This window comes from Rhinatrema bivittatum, chromosome 8 (genome assembly GCF_901001135.1).
Source record: "Rhinatrema bivittatum chromosome 8, aRhiBiv1.1, whole genome shotgun sequence".
Lineage (NCBI taxonomy): Eukaryota > Metazoa > Chordata > Amphibia > Gymnophiona > Rhinatrematidae > Rhinatrema > Rhinatrema bivittatum.
Genome location: NC_042622.1, coordinates 317,166 through 337,390, shown reverse-complemented (window position 1 = coordinate 337,390; position 20,225 = coordinate 317,166). Strand labels below are relative to the sequence as shown.

The following is a 20,225-nucleotide window of genomic DNA, read 5'->3' as shown; positions in this document are numbered from 1 at the left end:
AAAACATTGCTCGCAGAAATACCAACAGTATAGTAAAGCTTTTATTCTGTTTCAATCTGCTGGTAGGGGAGAAAATGTATCCATCTGGACTGGTGTGGGGAATAATAAATAAACACCCCTTCGAAAATACTTCCACCAGGCATTTCCTCAATTATGCCTCATCCCAAAAGAATGAATCTCTCATACTCAATGCACATTCTCTTTCTACCTCCTCTACAAAGCTAATCATGGTTATGCCTTTCACAGATCACCAGGCTCCTGTTTCTGACCTGTGTCTTTTTTTATTATTATTATTATTATTATTATTATTAATAAGAGGCACACAGATTACATTTCTGTTGGTTCTGCATGATGGTGTTTTACCTTGTTGTTGTCTGTGAACCCAAGCCGGTATCCATGCTCGAAGTGCACATCCTTTTCCTTCTTCTTCTCTTCATCATCCCGGTTGGAATAGAGTTCCAGACGGGTGGCCACAGGCAAATTATCAGCAATTCTAAAAGCAAACAGCTACTTATCAGATCTGAAGTGCCATCGTGATCTAAGGCATGGAATAGAAAACAAAACTCACAAATGGATGTAATAATCCTCACGGATGCGTTCGGCAATCAGTTTGCTCTCTTGCATACTCAGGATCGCAGGTTTGCCAGATTTGTAACATAGGATTTCACATTTCTTATCACTGTGCATCAGCACCTTGAAAGGAGTATTGACAATCCGATCCCCTCGCAGAACTTCCCCTTCAAGGGAAACACAAAAACATAAGACAACTCATCCTGAACCTTCCTCACTAACTTTCTAGATTCCCTGATGCCTTTCCCCATGTACACCAATCTATTAATACCTTCATAAGCCCTCTCAACTTTCCACATACCCATTATCTACAGCCTCAGCAAACCCACTTCTATTGCTGATTTCTTACCTAGATTCTCTGCCTTGTATGTGATCTTATCAGGCTGGCAGAAAGGCAAAGAATAATATTCATATGGAAGCTGGGTGCGGGAACTAGTCAATTTCACAGCCTGGGAAAACAAAGACAGGAAGTATAGAGACAGAGAGCATGTATTAAAAAGAGAGAAAAGGAAAACAATGGGAAGGGAAGGAACAAATTAGTTTATTTATTTAAAATCTTTTCTATGCCGTTGTTAAGTTATATACCATCACAACGGTTTACATACAGGCACATAAATTAAAGTTGGTAGATGTGTACGGTAGTACATTCTAACAAGTGCCAAAAAGGTTCGGTTACATCATGTCATAATAAATCTTATTTGTTAAGTGAGGTAAGTCTGGACCATATATACATGCAAGTTAGTTACTTATTTACAGGTACAATTCTCATACTCTGTGTAATTCTATTAAGTTAGCCATGAGATAAAATAAATAAACTACTACAACGCACATGTTAAAAACAGTGCTGTGTGCTGCTGATCTTTTTTTTTTTTTTTTTTTTTTATTTGTAGTGCATATACTGTGTTAAACATAGCAAAAACACCAAGAAATACAAGGAACCAAGGCAAAGATGGTTATACATAGGTTAAAGTACCTTCAGATACAACAAGCAAGTGACAAATGTAGTTAATGCAATAGGTCCCCAAATCCTTAATATCGTAATTCTGGTGTACAGAGCTATACCGGATAATGTTGCGTAATCTAACATATCTACATAATATTCTCTATTTGGATATACATAACTCCCCAATCCCCCCTCCCCACCTATCCAGGTCTCCGCATTATATAAAAGCTATGTAAGAGAAGTACTGTAAAATAAAAGGTAATAAAATATTTATTTATTTATTTAAATAATTTATATACCGGAGGTTCCTGTATAATATACATATCACCCCGGTTTACATAGAACAGTAACAATCGCTACATTTAGCGGTTTACATAGAACAGGATTAAAAAACGAAGTTTTACATTGAGCAAAAGACGTAAACAAGTTTTTACATTGAAACAAACGAAGTAAACAAGTTTTTACTTTGAAACAAATTAAGTAAGCAAATAGTAAATACTATTAAACCGTTAATAAACATGCGGTTAATAAATCAATAAATAACATGGAGATATGTAAGTCCACATGAGAATATGTATGTAGACTGTATGTAGTCAGCATGAATATGTGAATCTCTAATTGAATAAGGAAGAATAAAATAGATCTGAAAAATATCATTGTGGGAGTGAAAAGACTTTTTTCCTGTTCTTGGTTGTAGGGGAAAGCTAGTTTGAACAACCAAGTCTTAAGTTTCTTTTTAAATGTAGTGTGGCATGGTTCCAGACGCAGGTCTGGAGGGAGCGAGTTCCAAAGTGAAGGGCCCGCTGTCGACAGTGCAAAATATGGATGAAATAAAGTACTTTGAACTATATTAATCAAATCTGTTTTCCTTGCCAGCTGCCATTCGCGCTATAGCTTGTCATTATGTCAGTGAAAGAATACATTAAGTATCCGCCCCAGAGGATGGCATGTTCTGAGTATGTAACCAGTGGATCATAGGTTGCCAAACAGCCTGACATGTTTTCAAGGTATCATGTTTCACAGCAGTGAGATAAGACAAATGGTACTGGCTGTGTAGTCTATGAAGAACCACTGCCATAGACGGGATGTCTGGTGACTTCCAAGCCTTAGCCAATTCAGCCCTAGCTGCTATAAAGACTTGGGTAAAGAATGTATGGATATGTTTAGGGAAGCCTTCCAGAGGGACATGTAATAATACACACTTAGGACTCAGATCCCTGGATCTAGGTACCACTGTATCTAACCAATCAAAGATCCCTTTCCAGAATAAAAGTTCCTTCGGGCATTGCCACCATATATGAATATAGGTAGCTATATGTCCACATCCTCTCCAACATACATTTGGAATCGCAGGGATCATTCTGTGAAGTTTCTCTGGAGTCAAGTGCCACCTATATAGAACTTTAAAACATTGCTCCTGTATGTTGGCAGCAACTGATGCCTTGGATAATTGAAAAAATACTATATCCCATTCTTCCTTGTCAAGTTCTTCCCCCAGATCCCTGTTCCATGCCTGTATATGAGCAGCCGAGTAAGGAGAGTGATTATTCAGTAATTCATAAACCTTGGAAAGAATACCCTTCATTCTGTCTGAGTGCTCACAATATGACTCAAAAAGTGTTTTAGTTGGCTGTACCTTATTAGCATGTATCAGCGTACATAAAAAAGTGGCGTACCTGTGCATAGGCAAGCACTTGTCCCTGAATGGGCAGGGCTTCATAAACACGCATAGAGGTGCCTGTAAGAACATGCCCAAAGGTAATCCCTTGACTTTCCCAAGCTAGAAATTGTGGATTATCCATGCCCCCTCTAAAGAGAGTGTTATGAAATAGACGGGACGACTGATGATAATCAGAGGACCCCACTGATTAGTTTTCCCAAGTCTTCCTCAATTGTAAAGTAGTACGCAAAGCTGGCATTACTTATGTCAGCGGCTGCCAGGTAGATTTGGGCTGCCACGGCAGGGCTTGTATCGGCATAGGCCCTACTTGTTCCTGCTCCAATTGAACCCATTGTTTAATGTCAACCCTATTGTATATATCTACCATATACCGTAATTGTGCTGTTGCATAATACCAGATTAGATATGGTGCTCCCAAGCCCCCTGCTTGCTTGGGTAAAAATAAGGTTGTTCCAGCTACCCGAGGAGGCCTCTTTCGCCAGATGAAACCATAGATTTTAGACTGCCATTGCTTTAAGAGGGCTGTGAGAATGAAAATGGGAACAGTAGAGAAGAAATATAACAAGCGTGGCAGGATAACCATTTTAATAATGGCCAGCCTCCCCAGCCATGAATAATATTCCCTATACCATTTCAGCATGTCTCTATCTTTTTCCATAGGGAATTGTAATTAAGTGGGTATAGCTGTGAGTTGTGCGAGCCAATTTGCACCCCCAAATATTTGAGAGAAGTACATGCCCATTGAAATGGGAATTTCTTTGTGATGTCCGAAACCACCTGGCTAGGCAAGTTGAGATTCAAGAGTTCCGACTTTTCTAGGTTCACTGTGAAGCCAGACACCCGATGGAATTGCTCCAAAGCATTCGTAACTCCCTGTAGGGAAACCTCAGGGTCAGTCAGTGTAAAAAGGAGTCATCTGCAAATAATGACAGTTTAAAGTGCAAGTTAGCAAGCTGAACCCCAGTGATAGTCGCCGTCCTTCGGACTGTCAGTGCAAAAGGCTCCAGAAAGAGTGCGAAAAGTATAGGCGATAACGGACATCCCTGTAGCGTTCCCCTTTGTATATCAGTAACGGGCCATAGCCCCCATTTACTTTTACTCTAGCCTGAGGCACCTCGTATAGCTTTTTAATCCAATTTTGGAAGAACTTGCCAAAGTTCATTTTATCAAGTACCCTGAACAGAAAAGGCAAATGGACAAGGTCAAAGGCCTTTTCTGCATTGATAGCTAGAAGCGCAGCAGGCAACTTATGATGGTGGACCCAGTCTATCAGGTCGACTACTTTCCTAATATTATCACTGGCCATATGGGAGGGGATGAAGCCCACTTGATCATTGTGTACTAATGAAGGAATAATGCCCTTTAATCGTTCTGCCAGGATTCGGGCTAATATCTTCAGATCTAAATTTATGAATGATATCGGGCATTAGGACCCACAATGTATGGGGTCCCTTTCTGGTTTAGCGAGAACTGTGATGCCAGCAACATTTGCATTAGTCGCTAAAGAGTCCGTACCCCTTAAAGAATTAAGCATCATAGTAAGAGGTTCTGCCACTATGTGAGAAAGCTTTTTATAATAGCTTCCGGTCAGGCCATCCAAGCCCGGTGATTTTCCCGGCTTTAAAGCTTTAATAGGAAAATTATGTTCTTACCTGATAATTTTCGTTCCTGTAGTACCAAGGATCAGTCCAGACTGCTGGGTTATGCCTCCCGTCCAGCAGATGGAGTCAGAGAGAAACTGAAAAGGCACCACTCATATACCCTGGTGCGCCCCCTGCGATCCTTCAGTATAATCCATAACAAAGCAGTATGAATTTAGGAACAATGGCAAACTCTGTGACTAGATCAAGATAAATATGAACATGTGGAAAACGAGGAAACCAGGCAAAAGCCATGAAACATAACCATATGAAAAATAGAACAAGTGCTCGGAAAAAACAATGGAATCTGAAAAGGAAACACGACAGACGCGGGACTCTGCACTGACATGGGCGGGCGTCTGGACTGATCCTTGGTACTACAGGAACGAAAATTATCAGGTAAGAACATAATTTTCCTTTCCCTGTACGTACCAGGATCAGTCCAGACTGCTGGGAAGTACCCAAACTGCCCTAAACGGGGTGGGATCCTGACAGTCCCGCACGAAGCACACCACTGCCAAACGAGTCTACCGGCGGAGCGCGGACGTCCAATCGGTAATGTCTAGCAAAAGTGTGCAACGACTTCCAAGTAGCCGCCCGGCAAATTTCCTGAGAGGAAATAAAACCACTCTCAGCCCAAGACACCGCTTGGGAACGCAGAGAATGAGCCTTAAGACCGTCCGGAACGGCGCAACCTTGAGAAATGTAAGTAGAAACAATCGCCTCCTTCAACCAGCGGGCTATAGTAGCCTTGGAAGCTTTATTGCCTTTCTTTGGACCATTCCACAAGACAAAAAGATGATCAGACAACCGAAAAGGGTTGGTAATGTCCAGGTACCGTAAGAGTGTCCTTCGAACATCCAACCTGCGAAGCTCCGGGTGCCGAGACACCTCAGCACCATCCACCGCAAAGGCCGGTAGGTCCACAGTCTGGTTGACGTCAAAGGCGGAAACTACCTTAGGCAAAAAGGAAGGAACAGTACGCAGAGAAACCCCCGAGTCAGAAATACGGAGAAAAGGTTCTCTACAGGATAACGCCTGAAGTTCAGAGATTCTGCGAGCAGAACAAATAGCGACGAGAAAAAACTGTTTTGAGAGTGAGATCTTTGAGAGTAGCCCTTCGTAGCGGTTCAAACGGAGAAAGTACATAGGACCCCGGAGAACCAAATTTAAACTCCAAGAAGGACAGATAGGGCGTACCGGAGGTCGCAAATGTTTAACTCCTTTTAAAAATCGTGCAACGTCCGGGTGCATGGCAATGGAAAGTCCGTCAAGTTTACCGCGGTAACAGCCTAAGGCTGCCACCTGCACACGAAGAGAATTATAGGACAAACCTTTCTTTAGACCTTCTTGCAAAAAAGCCAGAATATGAGAGACCGTAGCCTGCCGTGACGACACTTTCAAACCCTGGCACCAAGAGTCAAAAACTTTCCATACCCTGACATAAGCAACCGAGGTAGAGGGCTTCCGAGCCTGTAGAAGAGTAGTAATGACCGACTCAGAATATCCCCTCTTTCTCAATTGCCGCCTCTCATAAGCCAAGCCGCTAGACAAAAGCGATCGGCCTGGTCGAAAAATACTGGACCCTGCCGTAGGAGACGAGGCAGATGACCGAGACGCAAGGGGCCGTCCACCGCTAGGTTGATGAGGTCGGCGAACCATGGCCTCCTTGGCCACTCCGGAGCTACCAGAACGACGGGTCCTGCGTGGGATTCGATCCGACGCAATATTTTTCCCACCAATGGCCACGGTGGAAACACGTACAGAAGAACTTGCACGGGCCAGGGAAGAACTAGCGCGTCCACGCCTTCCGACCCGTGTTCCCTTCTGCGACTGAAGAAGCGAACCGCCTTGGCATTCGAACAAGTCGCCATGAGGTTCAACCGGGGGGTCCCCCACCGGTGACAGATGAGTCTGAGTGCCTCGGGAGATAGTTCCCACTCTCCCGGATCTAATCGCTGCCGGCTGAGATAGTCTGCTTGAATGTTGTCGACTCCGGCGATGTGCGACGCAGCAATCCGAGACAGGTGCTCCTCTGCCCAATCCATCAGTTGGCTGGCTTCGGTTGCTACCGGAAGACTCCTTGTACCGCCTTGCCGATTGATATACGCCACCGTGGTTGCATTGTCGGACAAAACCCGAACCGCTCTGTTCCGAATCAAAGGCAGGAAGTGCTGTAACGCTAGGCGAACCGCCCTGGTTTCCAAACGATTGATAGACCACTTGGCCTGAGAAAGCGTCCAACGTCCCTGAGCGGATTGAGACTGACAGACTGCTCCCCACCCCGTCAGACTGGCATCGGTCGTGACAATGATCCATTGGGGTGGTTCCAAATCGATGCCTTGGAGCAAGTGGACCGGATCCAACCACCATTGCAGACTGGTCCTTGCTGGGTGTAGGAGTGGCAAAGATATCTGAAACTCCTCTGATTTGGGATCCCACCGCGACAGAAGCGCCCTCTGTAGCGGCCGCATATGCGCAAAAGACCACGGAACCAAATCCAGGGTGGACGCCATATAACCAAGAACCTGTAAATAATCCCATACCACTGCCAAGGGAAGGGCTAGGAGACGACGAACGTGCGCCATCAGACGCTCCATCCTTGCCTGCGGCAGGAAAACTTTTCCCACTCTTGTATCGAACGAGGCGCCCAGAAATTCCAAACTCTGGGAGGGAATCAGTTGGCTCTTGGGATAATTGACTACCCAACCCTAGGAGTGTAGTCGGTGGAGTACTGTCTGAATTGCGACCTCGCAGAGACGACGCGATTTTGCCCGAATGAGCCAGTCGTCCAAATACGGGTGGACCAATACTCCGTCCCTCCGGAGGCTCGCTGCCACCACCACCATTACCTTGGTGAATACTCTCGGAGCGGTCGCCAGTCCGAACGGAAGGGCACAGAACTGGAAATGAGATCCCAGGACCATAAAGCGGAGAAATCGTTGATGGAACTCTTGTATTCCTATGTGCAAGTAAGCCTCTGAGATCTAAGGAAGCCAAATACTCTCCTTTGTGGACCGCAGCGATGACTGAGCGCAGGGTTTCCATCCGAAACCGCGGAATGCGCAATGCCTTGTTGACCCGCTTGAGATCCAGAATAGGGCGGAGTGTGCCCTCCTTTTTGGGAACGATGAAATAGATGGAATAACGGCCTGTGCGTTGTTCGGCGGGCGGTACTGGCACTATGGCTCCCATCGCCTGCAAGCGCTGCAGGGTTTGAGCAATCCGCTGTTGTTTTACCAGAGAACCGCTGGGAGAGATAAGGAACAAATCGCGCAGGGGCCGTGCAAAATCTAAGGCGTATCCGTGAGTTATAATGTCGAGGACCCATTGGTCGGTGGTAATTGCGGCCCATTCCTCCCGAAAGTAAGACAGTCGTCCTCCGACCTCCGGGACGGAGGAATGGACCTGCGTCCCTTCATTGAGCCGCCTTAGAGGTGGCGAAGGTATGAGACGCCCCTGCGCGGGCTGGCCTTCTACCACGAAAGGAAGGAGTCCATGCTTGGGAACGCGTAGACGGCTGTCTTGAAGCGTAAGAGGAACCCCTCCCCGATCGAAAACGGCGCTGCCCGCGAAATCGCCCGCGAAAGTTACCCGAAGTACGAAAAAATCTCGGCTTGTCCTCTGGCAACTTGAACACCTTATTCTCCCCCAAAGATCGAATAAGGTCTTCTAACTCGGTGCCAAATAATAGTTTGCCCCGAAAAGGAAAGGAACCGACTTGGGCCTTGGAGGAATAATCTGCTGCCCAGTGACGCAGCCAGAGTAACCGCCGTGCGGACACTGCTGAAGACATAGACCGTGCCGAAGTGCGGAGGAGATCATAGAAGGCATCCGCGGCGTAGGCCACCGCGGATTCTATGCGGTTTGCTTGCTCAGCTTCCCCCGGAGGCAGATCCTGAGATGTCAACATCTGTTGTACCCAGCGAAGGGTAGCCCTTTGTACCATACAACTGCAAACGGCCGCCCGTACTCCCAATGCTGAAACCTCAAAGATTCGCTTAAGCAACATCTCCAACTTCCGATCTTGAAGATCCTTAAGGGCCGTACCCCCAGTTACGGGGATGGTGGTATGTATTGCCATGGCAGTGACCGCCGAATCCACCTTTGGCACCCTAAGGAGCTCCAAAGAATCAGCAGGGAGTGGGTAAAGCTTATCCATAGCGCGGCTGACTCAGAGTAGCCTCCGGATTATCCCATTCCTTGGATACAAGCTGAAACAGTTTATTGTGAAAAGGAAAAGCATGTGAGGGTGTGCAAGCCCGTCTAACTCAAAATCCCCTGGCTGGGAATTCGTTTCAATCTGGGGTACCGGAATTCTTAGTTCTTGAAGAACATGAATGATCAAGGGATCTAATTCTTCTTTATGAAATAACCGAAGAATGAGAGGATCGTCCCCTTCAACTGGGTCAGCTGGGTCCGTACCCCCCACCTCCGTACCAGAATCCGGAACGGGTGGGTCCGGTGAAATAGGGTCCGGAGCTATATGCCGTAAAGGTTTAGGAGGAGGAGGAGGAGGAGGAGGAGGAGGGTCTGGATTTGGATCCCCTCCCAAGTTAGTAGAAATTTTGCCACATTTATCTGGGGCAGGAGCACCCTGCTCCCATTCAGCTTCGGCCTCCATATAGGCCTTATGGAGCAAAAGAACAAATTGTGAGGTAAATGGATGAGGTCTTTTTAAAGAACCTCCCTTGGCTCCCATAGGTGGCAAATCTAGAAGCCCCGATAAACCGCGGGGTCTGTGGGGGCTAAGGTCCGGTGGGGACAGCGGTGGGAGGTCCTCTCCCTCCTCCGACGAAACGGCATCGCAATCAGGCACTTCTAAAATGGCCGCCGAATTTTCCCTCATACCGGCAGCGAGGACTGCCGCGTTTTGCCCGACGCTGCCCGAGCCCCAAGTCGCAGTGAGGGAGAGCTCCCGGCCACGGCTGGCCCCCGCGAGGAGCCCTCACCCCCGGGAAGGCACCGGGAGCAAAGGCCGTCGCGGGAGAGCCGGCAGCCCGGCTCCCCACATGCAGTACAAACTGACCCTCTGGGCATTTTTTTTTTTTTTTTTTTAAGAAGAAAAAACGGCGCGAAAAGGGGCCGGGTGACAAGCCACCCCTTCCGGAGACCACAGTGAGTAAGGCAGGCAGAGTAAAAATAAATTACCTCGTTTTTTTTTTTTTTTGTTTTTTTTTTTAAACGTGTATAGCGCTGCTACCGGCAGCTATGAAAAACCTCACAATTCAATTATACAATGGAGCCTGCAGAGGGTGTAGCATACCCATCTGACTAACTTCTCCGAGGAATTAAACTTCTCAGGAGGCGGAGAGGGAGAGTGACCGGCCCACCGATTAATTCTCCCCTCCTCTCACTGGGCAGGGCAGAGAGAAACTCCGGGAAAAGGCTGTAGGGCAGTGCCCTGCCTTGCCTGCTACTGCTCCTATTAACAGTGTTAAACTAGGCCTGTAATTAAATTGATCCAGTCACAGGATTCCTCAGAAAATAACAGTGTTAAACTAGGCCTGTAATTAAATTGATCCAGTCACAGGATTCCTCAGAAAATAACAGTGTTAAACTAGGCCTGTAATTAAATTGATCCAGTCACAGGATTCCTCAGAAAATCGTAAGTCAAACCTGATAGGGAAATCCCTTCACAATTCAATTTACAGGAGATCAGGACCGCAGGTTATGCTCTCTCATCTGCTGGAGTCAGAGATATACTGAAGGATCGCAGGGGGCGCACCAGGGTATATGAGTGGTGCCTTTTCAGTTTCTCTCTGACTCCATCTGCTGGACGGGAGGCATAACCCAGCAGTCTGGACTGATCCTGGTACGTACAGGGAACACCTGTTGTATCTCAGCTAGGAGAATAGGGGTATCCAAATACTCCTGCTGTTCAACTGTGATAGTGTGCAATGGTAGATCTTTTAAGTAGTGATCTATGTCAGTACCAACGATGTCATTATAGCTACTATATAACTGACCATAAAAGTCAGTAAAGCATTTCCTAATCCCTTCTGATGACGTAACAAGTTGTCCCCCTCTGTCTTTTATTTTAGTGATATTGTTTTGGACCAGAACCTCTTTTAGGCGTCGAGCTAACAAGCATCCCGCCTTATTGCCCCTTTCAAAACATCGCTGTTTAACGATGTCCATTTGAAAAGCAAGTGTCTCAGTATCAAGCGCCTTAAGGGCATCCCTTATGCTATTCATTTTCTGGAGAATCAGAGGTCCCTGTGTCTGCATATGCTGCTGTGTCAACTGGGTACAGTCCGAAGTAAGGGTTTGCCTTTGTTTCTCCCTCTTGCGTTTGCGGAAGGATGCATGCGAAATGAGTATGCCCCGAGCAACTGCTTTGGAGCATTCCCATATAGTCGGCTTAGGAGTGCAATCATTGAGAGGATTGTGAAAGTACTCTGTCAACTTTGCCCCTAGGTTCTGAACAAATACGAGGTCCTTGAGAAGTCCTTCATTTAATCACCAGAACTTCTGGCACTGATCTTGGTTATTAAGATTCACCCGAATCCATACTGGAGAGTGATCGGACCAGACAATAGGCTCAATTCCAGCATCAGTCACCCAATTTTGTGTTTGCCTGTCCACTAGAAAATAGTCCAACCACGAGCATAGTTGGTGTGTATGAGAAAAGTAAGTATAACTTCTGGAGTGCGGATTCCTCTGCTGCCAGACATCACCCAATTGCCAATGCGATATCAAGGTAGACAATCGCTTCCGGACTTTTCTCGGGGTGGTGGATGTCTGTGCCGAGTTATCCATGGTGGGCCTCTGAGTCACAATAAAGTCCCCTCCCAAAAGTATTGCTGCTTCAGCATACTTCGGACCCTTGGTAAGTGTAGTTAATCTGGACATGTTGAGAATTTCTCACCTAAACGACAGCTACCTGGCCAAAAAATACAGTAATAATTAACAGTGTGCCCTGGAAAGGGTAACCCAAAACTACCCCAAAAACTGACGTCACCCATTTGTAACCCATGGGTGATTAAACTCCTCTCCTGAGAGTCATTCCCTGCCAGCATGTTACACCCCCCACCCGCCCCCCTCCCGAAACTATGAAGAAACGTTAAACCCAGCCTTTAAAATCTATTGAGCATACAATGATAAACAAGCTCACTACGCAAGCAAGTCCAGCTTCAGCCCTTCAAGCAGCGAAACCTCCACCGATGATCTTCTGCAATAGGCAGACTAGTGGATGCGAATGGCAGCATCAGTGAAACAGCCTGGCAGTACAGTCATTGTCCGAATCAACAATGTTCCACTTTGATGGAATCATCCTTGATCTGATAGAGCCAATCGGGAGTCCTCGGAATGGCGACGTAGTCGGCTCCCACCTTTTCCTGCCCTGCGCCATTTTGAGTGGTCATCCACCTTCAGATTTTTGGTGGATTTCTTTGGTGCTGTAATTTTAGGTTGGTGGCTGGCCTTGTTAAGGGCTCCAACAGCTTCTGCTAGGGTTTTGACGCGGTAAGCCATACTGTTGACCATAAAATGGAGTCCAAACGGAAAAGACCAACGATACCTGATGTTCTTTGCGCGTTGATAGTCAGTGATTTCTTTCAGTTCAAATCGTTTGCGTAGTGTAGATGGGGCCAGCTCCTGATAGAGAGACAAAGTGTGGCCTTCCCACGACCAGGAATTTCTTTTACTGGCTGCATCCATAATCTTGGATTTTTGAAGAAAACTATGGCACCATAAAACAAGGTCTCTAGGCCTAGAGTCTGTTCTGGGACCAAGGGCCCTATATACCCTCTCTAGCTTGTGCTTGGGGGGGGGTTCCCTTATCCAGATCACCTGGTTCCTGGCTGTTGCGAAGGATATATTGGCAGATTGAACTTGCCACTTTCATGGCATCGCTATATTTTGGGATCTCTGGCACCCCCCGGGATCCTAATATTGCACCGCCTGGATCGGTTTTCCAGATCTTCTAGATTTTCCTGTATGGTCCCAATTTCTCCTTCCATAGCATCCTGCTGCATAGCCACTTTATTTAAGGCAGTCCTGTGAGCATCCATTCTCACCTCAATCTCATCAACTCTGTGCCCCAGGCTGGCGATATCTTCGCGGATGTCAGACATCGAGGCCATGACTTCCTGTTTGTGGGCTTTTAAATCGGCCATGAATTCTATGAACCAGCCGTGGATGTCATTTTTAAGCTGGACTGTAGCCTCTGCCCATTCCAGGCTTCCCCCAGCTAGAGAATCAGTTCCCTGCAGCAGCGTTCTCGCTCGCGTTGTCTGCAGCCTGCTCAGGCCCCGCCTCATGGTCACTCCCTAAGTTGGGTGGCAGTTTGCTGAATTGAAACTGCTTTAAATCTACGGCTTTCTTTTTCGCCGCCATGCCTGGATGTGGTCGGGGGCTTGTGGCCGCTGAATCGCCGATTTTGTAAAAAGTTTTCTTACTTTATCGGGTTTATCGCAGCTATTATTGCTGGCTTGGGAGCGGAGAGATTCCCTTACGCGGCCATCTTTCTTGCCGGCAGAAGAGCGCCCCCTGCTGGTGATCTTCTGCCTGTTCCTGCATACTTTCTATTCTCCGTTCTCTTTGTAAAAAAGCTTGTTTAAAAAGCCAGGTTTTTAAACTTTTTTTTTTTTTTTTTTTTTTTTTTTAAAGGTTTTAAGGTTTCTTTGTAATCTGATCTCTAGTGGCATTGTGTTCCACAGTGTGGGACCTGCTAAGGATAAAGCCCTTTCTCTAACTTGGGTTAGTCTAGCTGTCTTGACTGAAGGTGTGGTTAGCAGTGCTTTGTTGGCTGATCTCAGGTTTCTGTGTGGGACGTGTACCCGTAGTGTTGTGTTCAGCCAGTCTGCCTTTTCGGCGTGTATTAATTTATATATTGTACATAGGGTTTTGTATTGTATTCTGTGTTCTATGGGTAACCAGTGTAATTCTGCTAGAGTTCTCTCCTTTTACCAGTAAGTATTCTTGCTGCAGTGTTTTGTAGTATTTGAAGTGGTCTTAACGTTGTATGCGGGAGTCCTAGTAACAGCGCATTGCAGTAGTCAGTGCTAGAGAATATTAGTGCCTGGAGCATTGTTCGAAAGTTTGCAGGTGTTCGTAAGGGTTTTAGTTTCCTGAGAATCATGAGTTTTGCATAGCCTTCTTTTACTTTTAAATGATATGTGCTGTTTTAGACTGAGTTCCGTGTCCATTATTATTCCGAGGTTCCGTACCTTTTCAGCTAATTCTATTTTCTGGTGGTTTTTGAGTATTATTGGAGTTTGAATGACCTCAATATTTTTCCGTTCTGTGTAGAAATTCTGTTTTTCGATGTTAATAACTAGTTCCATTTGGTTTAACAGCTGTTTGTTAATATCTAGGTACATGTTGGCTAGGTTTAACGTTTTCTCAATTGTGTCATCAATTGGTAGAATTAGTTGAATGTCATCTGCATATATGTAATGTATGATTCCCAGTCCTGCTAGTAGATGGCATAAAGGCAGCATGTATATGTTAAAGAGAGTTGCGGACAAGGCTGAGCCTTGTGGTACTCCTGTTTCAAGATTGAATTTGTCTGATATTACGTATTTGATCTGAACTTGAAAGAATCTATTTCATTTCATTTAATAAAATTTATTAATCGCCTAACACTGAAAGGCCTAGGCGATGTACATAATAAACATACATAATAATAAAAACAAAAACACAAATAATACAATCATATATGTAAGGTTTCATAGAAACCATATCAAGTTATAAAGATCTAACATTAGAGACTTATCCCTACGAGGAGATTCACTGAGTAGCGTACCTTATGGTAGATCTAACAGGGAGATTCAACAAATAACACTCCATGAGTTCACTTAAACATGTTAAAAACATTCACATTGTATTATACAATATTAAATGCATGAGTAAGCAAATAACTCTTAAATGCCATCTTAAATTTTTTAACATCTTCCAGCGCACGGATTTCAAAAGGGATGAGGTTCATATTGTTTAGATATGAACTGAACCAGTTTATTGTTTTGCTGTGTAGTCCTATTTCTTCTAGTCTGTTTAATAGTATTTTATGATTTACTGTGTCGAAGGCTGATAACTCTAGCATTATTAGAATGTAATGTTTACCACTATCAAAACCTCTTAGAATATTGTCTGTTAGTGAGAGCAGCAATGTCTCTGTGCTGAATTAGGGAGAAAGGTGAAAAAAAGAAATGATGGCAATCAGAAAAAAAGGGAAAAGTTAAACACAAACAAAAAATGTTGAGTTATGACTATTACAAAACTGTTCACTTTAGATGTACAGTGCAAGGCTCAAGAAATTAGCACTCCAAAGAAATGAGATGCAAGACAATTTCAAATTTTACCAAAATTATTTGACCACCCAAAGGCAGCAACCCCATTCTTCCAGACAGAACCACAAGTCAACTTCTCTCCCACACTGATAATTTACCTTAATTTCTACAGGATTATTCTGATGAAAGTTGATTGGTGCCACACCCGGAACATAGAAAGAGTTCACCCCATGAATTACAAAGCATAGAATCAAGGACCATATCAACCTTTCCTGCAAAGACAGGAGAGAGCCAAAAAAAACAAACAATAAAATGGCATGAGAGTATTTCCAGTACATGCAAAGTTAAAACATCTATAAAACATGTGAATTGCCATACTGGGTCACATGGAGGATCCATCAAGACCAGTATCCTGCTTTCAACAATAGCCATTCCAGGTGACAAGTACCTGGCAAGATCCTAAATAGATCCCATACTGCTATCAAGCAGTGATAAATTGTGGCTATTCCCTAAGACTACTTGATTAATGGCAACTTATGGATTTCTCCTCCAGGAACTTGTCCAAACCTATTTTAAACCCAGCTATGCTAATGCCTTAAAACACATCATTCAGCAATGAACTCCAGAGCTTAATTGTGCACAGAGCGAAAAAAAAAATTCTCATTTGTTTTTAATGTGCTACTTATTAACTTCATGGAGTGTTCCCCCTATTCTTTTTATTTTTTGAAAGAACAAACAACTGATTTACATTTACCAGTTTTATTCCACTCATGATTTTATAGACCTCTATCATATCCCTCTAAAGCCATCTCTTCTCAAAACTGAATAGCCCTAACTTCTTTAGCCTTTTCTCATAGCGGAGCCGTTACATCCCCTTTATAATTTTGGTTGCCCTTCTCAGTAACTTTTCCAAGCAACTACCGTATATCTTTTTTGAGATGTGACAAACAGAAATGCACACAGGTGAAGTCTCGGCATGGAGTGATTTAGAGGCATTATAACATGCTTCGTTTTAATCTCCATTCCTTTACTAATAATTCCTAACATTGTTTGCTTTTTTTGACCGCTGCCACATATTGAGCCAAGGATTTCAAAGTATGGTCTACGATGACATCCAGATCCTTTTCCTGGGTGGTAAGTCTTAATATGGAACCTAACATCATGTAACTACAGTGTGGATTAGTTTTACCCATGTGCATCACTTTGAACTTGTCCAATTTAATTTCATCTGCCATTTGAGTGCCCGGTCTTCCAAGATGTTCCTGCAATTTTTCACAATTCGCTTGTGATTTTAAAACTTGGAATAATTTTATGTCTGCAAATTCGATTACCTCACTCTTCATTTCCCTTGCCAGATCATATATAAATATATTAAAAAGCACCGGTCCCAGTACAGATCCCTAAGACACTCCACTGTTTACCTTTCTCCACTGAGAAAACTGAACATGAATTCCTACTCTCTGTTTACTTTTAACCAGTTTGCAGTTTCCAGTATTTGTGTTTGTGCTTTTAATAGTCAGTAAGGCAGCTAACAAGCAGAAGTTAGTGTGTTTGTATTTCCCAAGCCACCCACCCCTAGCTCATCCTTTAATTTATAGGCAGGTGCCACTTTCACACTAAAATAAATAAATAAATAAATAAATAAATAAATAAATAAAATCAACTTTTAACTTCACTTCACAAATTCCCTACACCTTATTGAGAGTTTGATCATGTCCCCATAGGCCACTACCAGACATATAGTGAATTCACTAATACATTTAAAGGACACTAATTAGAAACATTCCTTCTCCCATAGCAACCTAAAACTTAACTAGGAACTGGCAGCAGTACAGCAAGAGGGGGGCCTCCCAGTCTTTTGCATCGAGTGTCACATGTATGATTTTTTACTCGCCGGTGAGAAGTTGTACATGTGCATGTGATGCAAAGAGCTCCTGTCTGTCAAAGAACGAGTCCGATCTCTGGAGGCTAGAGTGGAAGACTTGGAGAAGCTGAGGCAGACAGAGAGGTATATAGATGAGACCTTCAGGGACATAGTAGCCAAGTCCCAACTTCAGACTGGTAGCCCTGGTGCTGCCTTGGAGGAAAAAGGTCTCATGATCGGAGAGCATCAACCTGGTGCAGCAGGAAAGGATCCTGTAGCAAGGACCTGCTCTCCAGGTGGTGCATTGTCCTTTCGCACCAATGATGTCTCTCCAAGGGCTACTGCCCAGAGGGAAGGATTAGGTCGGCCGTCATAGTTCATGATTCGATTATTAGGAATGTAGACAGCCAGGTGGCTGGTGGGCGTGAGGATCGCCTGGTAACATGCCTACTTGGTGCAAATGTGACGGAACTTTCGCATCACCTAGATAGGATTTTCGACAGTACTGGGGAGGAGCCTGCTGTCGTGGTACATGTGGGCACCAACGACATAGGAAAATGTGGGAGGGAGGTTGTGGAAGCCAAATTTAGGCTCTTAGGTAGAAAGCTTAAATCCAGAACCTCCAAGGTAGCATTCTCTGAAATGCTCCCTGTTCCACGCGCAGGTTCCCAGAGGCAGGCAGAGCTCCGGAGTCTCAATGCGTGGATGAGACGATGGGGCAAGGAAGATGGATTCAGTTTTGTAAGGAACTGGGGAAACTTTTGGAGAAAGAGGAGTCTTTTCCGAAGGGATGGGCTCCACCTTAACCAGGGTGGAACCAAACTGCTGGCGCTAACCTTTAAAAAGGAGATAGAGCAGCTTTTAAACTAGAACAAAGGGGAAAGCTGACAGTCGCTCAGCAGCACATGGTTCAGAGGGAGGCATCTTCAAAGGATACTAATGATGCATTAGAATTAGGGCATCCCAACAGTGAGGTTCCAATAATAAGAAATGTAGTCCCAAGTGCCTATAACTAAAAACTTACCTGAGCTAAAAAATTATAATTTATCCCTATTAATTAAAAAGCAAAATCAAAATACAAACAAAAAAAAACACTTTGAAATGTTTGTATGCTAATGCCAGAAGTCTAAGAAGTAAGATGGGAGAATTAGAATGTATAGCAGTAAATGATGACAGACTTAATTGGCATCTCAGAGTCATGGTGGAAGGAGGATAACCAAAGGGACAGTGCTATACCGGGGTACAAATTATATCGCAATGACAAAGAGGAGCATCCGGGAGGCGGTGTGGTGCTTTATGTCCGGGATGGCATAGAGTCCAACAGGATAAACATCCTGCATGAAACTAAATGCACAATCGAATCTTTATGGGTAGAAATCCCTTGTGTGTTGGGAAAAGTATAGTGATAGGAGTATACTACAGTCCATCTGGCCAAGATGGTGAGACGGACAATGAAATGCTAAGAGAAATTAGGAAAGCTAACCAATTTGGTAATGCAGTAATAATGGGAGATTTCAATTACCAAAACCACAAGAAGCAGCAGCCTCACTTAAGCAAGTAGTAGACAACACGATAGTGCGAGAAAACATCAAAGTTCCACAAGTTCCCCAAGTCTCGCGATGGATTCCTTTTCGTGCCCTTTTTAGGTTTAAATGTCTGTCTTCTATGAGGGTGGATGCGCTCCCTGTTGACATTTGGAATGTGTGTATAAAGGTATGTTTCTTTAATTTACAATTAAATCGGTTGGGTAGCCTTTCTGTTATATGTTTACTGTCCCTCCCGACGGCAATACACAGGTCCATGTCGGGGGACTTTTATAAGATGTCTGCTGTTTGAAATCAGTGGAGTTGCCGTACAAAAGTTGCTAAATAAATATACACTCTCTAAAGAATTCCTTGTGGAACTTTGATGTTTTCTTGCACTATCGAGATTTCAATTACCCCAATATTGACTGGGTAAATGTATCATCAGGACATGCTAGAGAATATGATCAAATTTGAATTAATGACTGGAAGGGGGACAAGTAAGCAAATCCATGGCTCGAGTGCTAAACTTTCAAAAGGGAAACTTTGATAAAATGAGAAAAATGTTAGAAAAAAACTGAAAGGAGCAGCTACAAAGGTAAAAAGTGTGCAAGAGGCATGGACATTGTTAAAAAAAATACCATCCTAGAAGCACAGTCCAGATGTATTCCACACATTAAGAAAGGTGGAAGGAAGGCAAAATGTTTACCGGCATGGTAATCCAGGCAGGAAGACTCAGTACCAATGTCAGGAAGTATTGCTTCACGGCAAGGGTCGTGGATGCCTGGAACGCCCTTCTGGAGGAAGTGGTGAAGACCAAAACTGTGAAGGATTTCAAAGGGGCATGGGATAAACACTGTGGATCCATAAAACCTGGAGGATGGGAATGAAGAGAAGAGGTATGTGGGTGGCTTGTGGGAATGACAGCTACTACCTGGTGGTTAATACCCTTAATCAATAAACGCTCACACAGTTAATGCGAATCCAACATTGCTCTATGCTTCAACGGCAAGAGGAAATGTGGAAAAGAGGATTTGCATTCAGGCAACAACCAACAAGGTTGCATAGTCTGGGTAAACAAATAAGCGTGGGAGTAGCTTGCTTGTTGCGGCGGTTATACCCCAAACCAATTAAGCATGTTACTTCACTTGGAAAGCATATCCAGTGCAGCTCACTGCTTCAACAGCAGGGAGAATGAAGAAAAGAGGATTTATATTCAGCCAACAACCAACAAGGACTGAATTGCACAGTCTAGGTAAACAAATAAGCATGGGAGTAGCTTGCTTATTGTGGCGGTTACTACCCCTAACAAATTAAGCCTGATACTTCATTTGAATGCAGAGCCAGAGTAGCTCACTGCTTCAACAGCAGGGGGGAATGAAAAAATAGGATTAACATCCAGACAACATCTAACAAGGCATTGATCTGAGCAGTATGAGTATACAAACATCGGGGTAACTTGTTCGACACGACGGTTACTACCCTCAAACATTAAGCCTTATACTTCACTTTGATGCAGCTCCAACACTGCTCTCTGCACCAATGGCGGGGGTAGAAGGAAATTAGAATAAAAAAGTTAACAATAAGGGCCCTGAACTCAGTGATCGGAGTAACAGATAAGTATGAGAAAATAAGTGTAAAAGCTTGCTGGACAGACTGGATGGACTTATTGGTCTTCTTCTGCCATCATTTCTATGTTTCTATGGTTAAAACGTGAGGTGAAAAGAGGCTATTTTAGCCAAAAGATCTTCATTCATAAATTGGAAGAA

General features: G+C 44.3%; 1 protein-coding gene across 1 annotated transcript in view; it reads right to left on the bottom strand.

Moving 5' to 3' along the window:
* Positions 1 to 19,315, bottom strand: part of TM9SF4 (transmembrane 9 superfamily member 4) — a 211,675-nt gene extending 192,360 nt beyond the window's left edge. Inside the window, 5 exon segments of the mRNA XM_029612354.1 lie at positions 364 to 493; positions 569 to 737; positions 920 to 1,019; positions 15,228 to 15,341; positions 19,166 to 19,315. Of these exon segments, the coding sequence (XP_029468214.1) occupies positions 364 to 493; positions 569 to 737; positions 920 to 1,019; positions 15,228 to 15,341; positions 19,166 to 19,171 (519 nt within the window). The 5' untranslated portion in view covers positions 19,172 to 19,315.
* Between the last annotated feature and the right edge of the window lie 910 nt (positions 19,316 to 20,225).